Genomic DNA, 12187 nt, shown 5'->3' with positions numbered 1-12187 from the left:
ACAAGTAATTATGCATAAGTACAACTTATACAAGCTCGATGTTTGAATTCGTATAAATAATTGTGGATAAACATAATCAAATAGAGGATGAACATCTCATTTTAAAATATAAAAAGTGTAAAATATAATTTGAATAATTATCGAGTTCCAACAAAATAAATAATTATTATCTTTATAAAAAAATTATATTATTAAACCAAATATAAATTTATTTCGTTATTATACATAAATTAAATTATAAAAAAATTGAATTAAAAAATTACAAAAAAATGAGAAATTTCAAATAGTTAATTTGATATTAATATCGATATATTTTTGTTAAATTTTTATGATATCTTCAAACATATATTTCATTCAAAAATAAAAGCATCATCGCTTTCTCAAAATCACATAAAACCATATTATAACATCGACTGAGATAAATAATAAAATGAAATATTAAAATCATGATGTATCTCGCTGCATTGCGCGAGTACGCTTCTAGTATAACTATAAAGGTATTTGTGTAATTTATCAAGATGTGTCTCGATTTTAATGTTTTATTTTGTTCTTTATCCATGTTGATATAATATAGTTTTATATGATTTTGAGAAAACGATAATATTTTTATTTTTGAATAAAATATATAAAATTTGAAAAAACTATATCGATATTAATATTAAATTAACTATTTAAAAGTTTTTGTTTTGTGTAATTTCTCTAATTCAAAATTTTAATTATGATTTAATTTAACGTAACGAATTAATTTAATTTATGTTTCATAATATAATTTTTTAAAAAAAATAATAATTAAATTTTCTGTTAAAACTTAATGATTATCTTAATTATATTTTAGACTTTCTATATTTAAAATAAATATTTATTTTGTATTTGATTATGTTTATCTGCAGTTAGTTACACGAATTTAAAGATGAAACTTTAATAAATTTTTATTTATATAGTTTGAGATTTATTGCTATTTACAATTTATTATTGTTTGGGATTTTCAATAACGTGGTTTTTAATTTTTTACTGTTTTAGTCCTTGTACATGAAGCATAAGTTTGTTTAAAAATAAAAATAATAATAAATTGCAAACTATAATTGTAATTTCTAAGATATAAACGATAATAACAATAAATTATAAAATATAGGGATGAAAATCTTAATTTCTAAATCACATGAACAAAAATAGAAATTATTAACAAACTGCATGGACGAAAACTGTAATTTATTCAAAAAAAAAAAAAAATGGCAATACGACGCCGGATTGCTACCTTGAGGAGTATACTATAAACCAAGCGAAAACAGAAAGCGGAAAACAAGCGTTTTCAAATTTCCAAACCTCAAATGTTTATCTAAAACCCCTACCCCTTGAAAACTAGATCCTCTGCAATCGAGAAGGCTTTGCAGATTTCTTCAGTTTCCATAAGAAAAATGGTGATTGTAACAGGTTCAATCGCTTCTTGTTCCAAGGATCATCAAAAAATCTATCAACAATGGTTCAACTATGTCGATTCAGGTTGTAATTTCATTTCATTTCATTGTGGTTGCATATCTATACCAATTAGCTGATTAAGTTCTTAGATCCTATGAATTTGATCGTTTTATACTCATTTACGTCTTGTATTTGTGTGTTTGCTTATCTTGACGTGTATAAATTAAATATATACGAAGTGTTTAATTTGTCCATTCAGGTTGAAATTTCTACCAAATTCTGTGTGTGTGATTTAATTACGCACACACACACTTGTGTTTATGAAGTTTATGATTCTGTTGGATATAGTGTGGTTGTATACTTACTTTTATGCGCTTTTATGTGTAGATGGTGATGGTCGGATAACTGGTGATGAAGCAAAGAAGTTTTTTGCTACGTCGAATATTGAGAATCCTGAACTTAAGCAGGTGAGGACATAACTGTTGCCCACAGATGATTGGATTTGCTTGATGCCTTGCGTTTTACTTTCTGTAACTTGCAACGATTTGGGTAGGGGTTGTGTCTTTTGGTTTTTCATCTGTTGTTGACGATATAGTATAACACCATTGATGCTTAAACGTAAAGATATCCAACCAAGCAAAGTATAGATATAGTGTTGGCCCCAATGAACATTTGCAAAATGTTGACACCAAATTTTGTTTTATAGTGGTTTCAAAGGGTTTTTATAGAATTTAACAATTATGTTCTATGTGGTTATTTATCTTACATGGTCTTGAAAACAATGTGAGGTTGATGAATCTCATTGGTTTATTTTGTACGAACTGATTTGTCCCACACCCTATATGTTGGAAGCAATCAAATGTAGTGCCACAATATGGAAAATAAAAGAACTTCTCATTTAGAAATCTTGCCATTGGTGAAGATTCTGTTTGCTACTGGTATTCATGTATGAAGAATAGTTCCACCATCCTACTTATTGCAGTATTTGGAGCTCTATAAGGTTTAATAAATCTTTTTTCTATGTAATAATTGCTGTGGCATAACTTTGCTTAGAATTTTAGCGAATGCAGAAGTTGGAGTCTAAAATATATAATTGTGGTGTATTTTTCTTTCTTTGGAGAGGTTTATGAGCTAAACACATGTATTGATGCTGTCAAATTTGATTGAATCATTGTTCCCCTAAATTTTGCTGGTCTTTAAAGAGTAGTTGGTTTTGCAGTAATTTTTTTTGTTCTTTGATCATATTCAATTTGCTTTTTGAAGGTTTGGGCAATTGCAGATTCCAAGCGTCAAGGATTTTTAGGTTTTAAAGAGTTCATCACTGCTATGCAGGTATGTCTGTTTTACTTTCTTTTTCTTATGGCAATTTTCACATTACTGTTTTAACTCAATTTAATGGTATTCTTTTGCTTGCTGACAGTTGCTCTCTCTGGCACAAGCGGGACATGAATTAAATGCAGATTTACTGAGAACTACAGGTATGTGAATATGTTTGTGTCAATTAATTTGACTCAGTTCATAGTAGCTGTTGAGGTTACCTTCTAGTTCTAATTTATTTATCTATCCTGGAAAATGAATGAGCAAATTCATTGTGGTCGTTGCTATTGCTGCTTCAAATAATCCTTGTTTTGTGTCTGATAGTTGATGCAGAGCTTCTAGAACCTCCGGTGATGGAAGGTTTGGATTCACTTCTTGTGGTAAGCATGCATCTCTTTTTGTTCCTTATCATTCTTGTAAAGAAACTATTTCTTGTATTGATGGTCTATCCTCTACCACCCTCAGAAGCATAGGGATTCAAGAACCAATGGTGTCCCTGAAACAAATGGTTGGTACAACTCCCATTTTTAATTTTTTTCCATAAAATTTTACAATTTTTGTTTTCTTATTATGTGGTTTGGTTCAACATATGCATAGACATTTTGACAGTGCAACATGTGCCACCAAAGAATTTTTTTGCCTCAAGACTCCGTAAGAAGGTAGGTTTTCTCACTTCTATAGTCTACTTTATATTCAAAGTTGCAAATTACTTTATTGTGCTTCTATAACTAGTGTGGCATGTTTTTATGATTGTTAGTAGTTGATGATTTTTCCCTTTATCTTATCCCTTTCAGACATCTTGCCACGTATCCCTTGATAAAGTCACATCTATAGTTGATGGATTGAAGAGATTGTATAACGAAAAGCTAAAGCCATTAGAAGTTGCTTACCGTTACAATGATTTTGCATCTCCTTTATTGGTGAGGAGACTTTATAAATATTTTTGGCCTTTTGGTTTATTTAAGTTTATTTCAAGTCTTGTTTTTTGGGTCTCCTATGCTCTCTGTTACTCTTTGAAGAAATCTGTTTTAAAGTATTTTGATCATCATATGCAGACAAATAGTGACTTCGATGCGAAACCTATGGTAATGCTTCTTGGTCAGTACTCAACTGGGAAGACAACATTTATCAAGCATCTTCTTAAATGCAACTACCCAGGTCAGTTAAATTTGTTTAAAATTATAGATGTTAATCTTTTCGATTTACAACATTTTCACAGATTAGAGCACACAGACTTCATAATCTTTCTTTTACATGGACAGGAGCTCATATTGGCCCTGAGCCTACAACGGACAGATTTATCGTTGTTATGGTAATATTACTTGTTCTGTTTGTTTTGGTTGCATTTATTTGCCTTATGTAATTTTCGTGGAGTATGTTTCGGTTGTTTTACTCGTTCTTGCTGTGTAGGGTGGGCCTGATGAGAGAAGTGTACCTGGAAACACCATTGCTGTACAGGCAGATATGCCGTTCAATGCACTCACTACTTTTGGAGGAGCATTTCTATCAAAATTTGAATGTTCTCAAATGGCACATCCTGTAAGCTCATACTTTTAGGTTTCATCAATTGTTCTTCATTGCATTCTAGTGCATTCATCAATTTAACCAACATATAACTTGTACATGTCCAGCTTTTGGAGCATATCACATTTGTTGACACTCCTGGAGTTCTATCAGGAGAGAAGCAGCGCACACAAAGAAGTTATGACTTCACCGGGGTGATAAAGTGGTTTGCAGAAAAATGTGATCTTATTCTCCTTCTCTTTGACCCTCATAAACTTGATATAAGTGATGAATTCAAGCGAGTGATCTCGTCTTTACGTGGTCAAGATGATAAGATTCGTGTTGTACTTAACAAGGCAGACCAAGTTGATACTCAACAAGTAAGAACTGCAAGCAAATGTGTAATTGTCATTTTTTTCTCACTTTTCAATTGAACCTCGCACATTCTGATCAGTTAATGCATTTGGTGTAAATGTATAACATACTTTTTTGTTGTTCTGTTGAAGTTGATGCGAGTTTATGGTGCATTGATGTGGTCACTTGGAAAAGTACTCAACACACCCGAAGTGGCGCGCGTTTACATTGGGTATACTTTTCTACCATTTTATATTTTTTCTCTACTTTGCACACTTTTCACAAGCCGGGGGTCTTCAAATCCGTACCTCTGGGCGGGATATACCGGGCTAGTATGGTTTGGTTATACTTTCCTGCCATTTCATTTCTACTTTCCTGCAAATACTTTTTCCTTATGTCAGGTAGTTTTTGTGACATATTAGCAATTACCTTCTTAAGTTGAAGTTATAATCAACTAGACTCTTATGAAATACATGTTCCATCTGCTTTATTGGCAGGTCTCCGTTTATTTTTAATCTTAAACTAGTATTTAACAAAATTATAGGTATTGTTTTACAATTATACTCTTTGAGGTGATTATTAATTTAAAAAAAATAATATATTTGTTTGAATTTAAAATAGGAAGTTGTTTGGTTGGCATCTATAGTCAACAATACGAAGTAGTAGGTTTCTTGTGGGCTTCATTTTGAAATTACCTACTTTCCCATTGTCATTGTTACGAATGACATTCTATGTTTTAGATCTATGCTATTCTCCCATTTGTATATAAGGGTATTTAAGCAATTTGGTTAAGAGTTGAGACATTTCTTAAGTTGAAAAGATTCATCATAGAATATGTAAAGTGATTCTTTCTTCTTATGTTTGCTTTATTGGAAAAATGATGTCAACAGATCATTCAATGACAAACCAATCAATGAAGAATCAGTTGATTCCATGGGCAAGGAGCTTTTTGAAAAAGAACAGGATGACCTCCTTATAGACTTGATTGACATTCCAAAAAAGGCTTGTGATCGTCAGGTATGTTTACCTTTTCTTGAATTTTCTATGGGATTTTGATGCAAAAATTATAAAAAAAACAATATTTGTTTTCAGATCAACGAGTTTGTTAAACGTGCTCGAGCTGCGAAGATACATGCTTACATAATCAGCCAATTGAAAAAAGAAATGCCTACCATGATGGGCAAATCTAAAGCTCAGCAGAAGCTCATGAAGAATCTTGAAGATGTATTCGCAAAGGTGTGTTTTCTTCTTCTTTCTCATTTTCACTGAAATAATCCAAACATATTAATTAATCCTTTGCAGCAAATTTATCATTGGATTTTCTATATTATGTTGCCTTATTCCTATGAGGCCATGATGCCAACTTCATCTCATTGAAATATGGCCATAATATCTACTTCAGTTTGAAAACCACGAGTTAAGGCTATGTTTGTATTTATTTGCAACCCACATGATAAAAATGGTTCCTCAAACTATAATTTATGGTTCTAATTTGGAACAACATGACATAGGTTCAAAGGGAGTTTCATCTACCAGCGGGTGATTTCCCTGATGTGGAGCATTTTAGGCAAGTTCTGGGTGCTTATAACATCGACAAGTTCGAAAAATTGAAGCCAAAGATGATTCAAGCTGTGGATGACATGCTTGGATATGATATTCCAGATCTCCTGAAAAACTTTAGAAATCCTTATGATCAAAAATAGGTTTGTTGGTTCTTTTGGGATTAAACCTTTTATGATGGATTTCTTATCCATTTTCTGTTTTCAATTCGTTGTATTTTTCTGAAAGTTTTGCCATTTTCGTGATGGGGCTTTGAATGGAAGAAGTATGTTCTTATTGGCTTTTTAGTTTCGTTGGGAGATTAACAAGCTGTTTATCGTATCAGTTATGTTGCTGGGTGAGAATGGGAAGGATCGAGAATATTAGGCCCCGTTTGGTTTGCAGAACGGAATGGATTTGGGGGATTTGGATTTCGAATCCATTCCAATCTCTTGTTTGGTTTGTTGGATTATCTGGATTTGAAATCCTATGATTTAATTGAAATCCTACAAACATAGAATTTTGAAATCTTTGGGGGTGCTTGAGATTTTATGGGATTTTGTAGCATTATATGAAAAAAGGTTTTAAAAACATTTGTTTTGTAATAAGCGATTAATAAAAATGTAATTTAATTACTTTTACAATTATTTATAATTTTTTTATAAAAAATGGAACCCAATTCCATTCCAAATCTTATAAACCAAATACATCAATGATTTCAATTTTGTTCCAATCAAAATTCTTCATTGAAATACAAATCTCTCAAAAACAGTCTTACAAACCAAACAAATGTTTACTGTATAAGAGTCGTATTGACAAGTAACAACCGAGTTTCTTGCTATGGTGTAAATGAGGTTAGTTTTACAAGCGTAAGATAAAGAATTCAAACATGAAACTTTAGGTAAAATAAGTTTCAAAATTCTTGTTTTAAGAAACCAAAGTGAAAAGAAATTCGATTCTTAGAATTATTGAGTTTTTGTTTTAAGAAACCAAAGTAAAATTCTTGTTATGTTGTTGGGTGAGAATGGAAAAGATCGAGAATAATTTCGGCTAATTAGTTCTACACAAGTCGATAAAAAGACCTTAAAAATATGTAAATTTGGGCCCTAAAAATTTCGGGGGCCTTGTTTAAAATTTCACATTTAACATGCTAAGGGACGACCCTGAATTTAATTTTAATCTTGTATTTTAAATAATATGCATCAATAAGCAGTATTTCATACATAAAAAATGTTTTTAAGAGTTTTTATCAAATACTTTATAATATACTAGTTGTGTACCCGCGCAATGCGGCGGGAGCCATGAATTTTAACGATTTTGAAGTTCCACTGGTTTTATAAGATAAGATGTAACGATGATATATGTTACACTTGGTCTTTACATATTAATACAATTTGAATAAATAAGAGTTATGGTTCCAATTACAGACTATCGATGAAAAAAACTGTATGACAGTTTAAAATCCAATATATTTAAAATCTAACATATTTAATTTGATTTACACCAAGAGCAAATAACCCAGAAACTTGAGTTTTAAGATAAACACTCAAAACCAATAAAGAAAACTACAATTTTGACAGATCATAAGCCATGAAAAGACAAAAAAGAATGAGTTTTAGAATGAAATTTCAACTGTTTACTCTATTTCTTGTCTAGAGACTCAGATTAAGGTTGAATTAATACATGTATATATATATTTCAAAAAAACCCGAGAACATATTAATTCAGAACATATTATACAGTGCAATTTGGACAGCCTAATCCCAAAATATATAGTATATATATATAAATAAACAACTATAAAAGTATAAATCGTAAATATTAAAAATATTTTTTCACAGTATATATAACATATAATAATATAATTAAATAAAAAACTATTCAATATTGGACTCATTTCGAAGGTATTAACGAAACGATTACAATGGTGTAACTTGTTAAAATAAAAATGTATTTTTTAAACATGTTTTAATTGATATACGATTATGTATATTAATTTGATAAAAGTTTAAAATGAAACATTTAAAAGTAAAAGACGTAAAATAAATTAATTAACTAATTACAGAGGTATAATGTGTAAATTTAAAATTATAATTAAAAAAAAATATTGAGAGGATGAATGTAAGTGAGGGGGTAAGTGTATATGAGGAGAAGAGAGGTGAAAAAGTGATATAAATGGTATCTTAGTCATTTAGTATTTTAAGACTTTAAGAATTTTATTAAATTTGCTTTATAAAATAGTATAAATTATAGATTAGTACAACCTCGTCTAAATGCCTATAATTACCATAAAGAACATAAATTTGATTTCCAAATTGTTCACAAAATAAGTTTTAAAAAAGGGAAAATTGCATCAAAAACCAACTTTCATCTAATTCTTATTTTGGGGAATCAACTTTCAAAATCGTCATTTTGGGGAACCAACTTGCACCTGATTTCTATTTTGGGGAACCAACTTGCAAAATAATTATAGAAAAATAACAAAAATTCGTTTTTTCTAAAAATTAATGCAATAAAATCTATTTTTCATTTCAAATCTCGTTTTTTTTTTAAATTCAGATATCAAATTAAATATTTAAAAAAAAATCCAAATTACCACAATAAAAATTGTTTTTTACTGATGCAAAAAAATCAATTTAATAGAAAAAAAAATTAATTGATGCAATAAAAAAAATATTTAGGGGTCTCTATCAAACATTTTTTTTTTGCATCAATTAATTTTTTTTATTAAATTGATTTTTTTTTTTGCATTAGTAAAAAACAATTTTTATTGTGGTAATTTGGATTTTTTAAAAAAATGTTCAATTTGATATCTAAATTAAAAAAAACGAGATTTGAAATGAAGAATAGATTTTATTGCAAATTTTTGGAAAAAAAACGAATTTTAGTTATTTTCTATAATTATTTTGTAAGTTGGTTCCCTAAATTAGGAATCAGGTGCGAGTTAGTTTCCGAAAATGACGATTTTAAAAGTTTGTTCTTCAGAATAAGAATTAGGTGAAAGTTGGTACCGTTGTGGTGTAATTTTCCCTTTTAAAAATTAACATTCATGTTAAGAAAAAATTAAAATATAGAAAACAAAGTCGGATAAATAATTTTCCGTCAAGTGTTTTACTCCAAATTTGGCCGGCGAAAAGAAAACATCCACCCATTTACTCGCCTTTAATAAACCAAGAAAATAGTACCAATTATCAAGAATCAAACAAACACTTACAGTCAACAACAATGGAGAAATCGAAGATTGGGAGAAGATTTGAAGGCAAAGTCGCCATTGTTACAGCTTCAACTCAAGGCATAGGTTTCAGTATCGCTCAACGACTCGCCCTTGAAGGTGCTTCTGTTGTCATCTCTTCTCGCAAACAGGTTCTTCTTCCCTCATTTTCTTCATCTTTTTGCCCTAATTTACATGATTTTTAGGTCCTTTTTTTTATGCTTAATCGTGTAATTTTTCGAAGATTTTGATGACTATCTGTTTTGGGTTACTAAATTTATGTTGGAAAAAGCAGCCATTAAAGATTATTTTGTAGAATCGATCATATTTGTTGATCCATCCAAATATTAGCATCAACTTAATTTAGGGAAATTGTTGAAAATAGCAATTTATGACCCCTCAATTCACTTGCTTTTCTACATGATTTGACTGAAATAGCCATTTTAGCAACCTTGTGAAATCCAATTTTTATGAACATAATGTTAATAAAGTAGCAATTCTGCAAGTTGCTAAACAACGAAAATTTGTTAAAATACTGCTACTTACCCACTTGCTTCCATGCTACTGTCAAGTCTAACATTTCGTAAGTAGCATTTTAACAACTTGTTAAAAATGTTAGTTTCTTTTGGAAGGGTGTCCCTGTAGTAAACTAATCCCACTGGCAAATTGTGACAGCAAGAAAACATTGCTGATAAAACTCAGTGGCCACAATTGTTGTGTAAGTGTGGAATCAAACCCTACGCAGATGAGATATTCCACCACATCCCCAAGACCTCCACGTTTAAAAAAAAATGTTACTTGATGAATATTAAATTCGTAAAAAGTATATTATGTTGCTAAAGTGTTGTTTGCAAAACCTTGGCTATTTTGTTCACTTGAGTAGAAAAGCGGCTATAATATGAATTGGGGAGTCTCGGAATGGCTATGATTTTGGTCAATTTCTTTTTAGTTTAACCTGGGAATTGGTGATGTTGACATATAAACTTTGCAGAAAGAAAATGTGCAAATTAGTATCTCTAGGATTTGGATATGGAGTTCCTAATTGGGGATGAAGATGATCAAGATTTCTTGAACTTTATTCAATCTGGTTTGCTTTTCAAGCATGTATTGGAGTAAAAAAATGGCACTTTTCAAGACTTCTTGAACTTCATTCAATCTGATTTACTTTCAAGCATGTATTTGAGTCAAAAATGGAGCTTTTCAAGATTTCTTGAACTTATTCAATTTGATTTACTTTCAAGCATGTATTTGAGTACAAAATGGAGCTTTTCAAGATTTCTTGAGCTTGTTTCTACTAAATAGCACCAACCATCATCATTCGACAGTGATACAATCTTGTTTTTTGGAAATTGTTTGAATTTGTTCGATTTCAATATACATATAGAGGGTCAAGTTCAGGGAAAACCGCAAAAAAAATGGAAAAACCAAGGGTCACTCTAGTAACCGTTTATTTGTAAGGTATGCACATGTACATAACATGCACGGGTGCATAGAAACCAAGAAACATCTTCAATTACTTGGATGCACGTATGCATACTGTACAAATGAACGGTTATTAGAGTGTTCCTCAGTTTTTCTTTTTTTAGGGGTTTTTCCCTGAACCTCCCTACCCCCCTCTCTCTCTCTCTCTCCATATATATATATATATGGGTTGGATTTGAGTTCAAACATGTAATTGTCTTCTTTCAGAAAAATGTTGATGAGGCAGTGAAAAAGCTTAAAGCACAAGGAATTGAAGCGTTGGGATTGGTATGCCATGTTTCTAATGCACAACAAAGAAAATATCTCATTGAACGGACGGTTCAGGTGACAATGATTTCCACTTGTATTCATATACTTTACTCCATCAACCGAATTCGTTAAGTTTCTTGTTAGGTATCCTTAAAGATTATCGTTCTTTTAAGTCGTGTATGCGATCCATGTACTGAAATCAGTTTCTCAAAACCTTTTTACAAGTTGGGGATCTTAACAGAAACAACTTCTCTACTCTTCAGTGCAGAGGTTAGGTTAAGTCCGCCTACATCCTACCCTCCTCAGATCCATGTTATTTAGCTCAATGACCCCCATAAGCTCATTTTGCAATTTATTACTTTATTTCTAAGTTTTTGGTTCGTTTGGTATCAAATAGTGAGGTTGTGTTTCTTCATTTGTGCTTTTTTAGTTTCCCATCGATCATTAGGAAGATGATAGATATGTCAAAGATAAAGAAGATGGAATGGTTTTTTTATCTTCAAGAGGCTTAGGGGCTGTTTGGTAGCCTCTTAATGGTGACATTAAGAGGGAACCTCTTAATCGGTGAGAGGCTGCGGTTGTTTGGCATAAAAAATTTAGCCTCTTAATGGTGACAATTATCTCTTGAACGATTTAGCATCCAAAGGTTCGCCTAATGGTTCAGATCCATTTTCTTCCTTATTTGCCCTTCACTTTCACGCCTCCTATCACATTCCTGCCACTTCACTTTCACGCCTCCATCGCCTCCTATCATATTCCTCCCACGCCGATGATCCTTTCTCTCTATCTCTCCGCTGAGTTATCGCCTCCTCCCGACGATCCTCTCTCTCTATCTCTCCGCCGAGCTATCTCTCACAGGTTTCATCTGGACCCATTTTCTTGCTACCGTTCTTGCTACCATTTTTGCTACTGTTTAGCTACTGATTAGTCTGGTTCTTGCTACTGTTTTTGCTATCGTTTTTGCTACTGTTTAGTCTGGTTCTTGCTGCTGTTTTTCCTACTTTCTTGCTACTGTTTTTCCTACTGGTTTTAGTTCATTAATGGTTCTTGCTACTGGTTCTTGCTGCTGTTTTTCCTACTGTTCTTGCTACTGGTTTTACTTCATTAATGGTTCTT

The 12187-nt window shown here is 31.3% G+C and overlaps 2 protein-coding genes across 2 annotated transcripts in view; both read left to right on the top strand.

The window, feature by feature from the left end:
* The first annotated feature begins 1309 nt into the window (after window positions 1-1309).
* On the top strand, window positions 1310-6412 carry LOC112502469 (EH domain-containing protein 1-like). Its single transcript, XM_025106379.1, has 16 exons — window positions 1310-1500; window positions 1804-1883; window positions 2680-2748; window positions 2837-2894; window positions 3058-3113; window positions 3199-3241; window positions 3331-3392; window positions 3528-3653; window positions 3789-3891; window positions 3996-4045; window positions 4144-4272; window positions 4365-4616; window positions 4743-4822; window positions 5481-5607; window positions 5683-5826; window positions 6102-6412. The coding sequence occupies exons 1-16, from the start codon at window positions 1416-1418 to the stop codon at window positions 6291-6293; spliced, it is 1656 nt and encodes a 551-aa protein (XP_024962147.1). The 5' UTR covers window positions 1310-1415; the 3' UTR covers window positions 6294-6412.
* A 2869-nt stretch (window positions 6413-9281) lies between these two features.
* The window catches only part of LOC112502472 (tropinone reductase-like 3), a 7365-nt gene continuing 4459 nt past the window's right edge, over window positions 9282-12187 (top strand). The window contains exons 1-2 of the mRNA XM_025106384.1: window positions 9282-9492; window positions 11030-11146. Of these exons, the coding sequence (XP_024962152.1) occupies window positions 9355-9492; window positions 11030-11146 (255 nt within the window). The 5' untranslated portion in view covers window positions 9282-9354. The remainder of the gene's footprint in view (window positions 9493-11029; window positions 11147-12187) is intronic.

The sequence above is a fragment of the Cynara cardunculus genome, unplaced genomic scaffold, assembly GCF_001531365.2.
Source record: "Cynara cardunculus var. scolymus isolate 2C unplaced genomic scaffold, CcrdV1 Un_Scaffold_1484, whole genome shotgun sequence".
Classification (NCBI taxonomy): Eukaryota; Viridiplantae; Streptophyta; class Magnoliopsida; order Asterales; family Asteraceae; genus Cynara; species Cynara cardunculus.
This window is presented reverse-complemented; position numbering and strand designations above follow the sequence as displayed.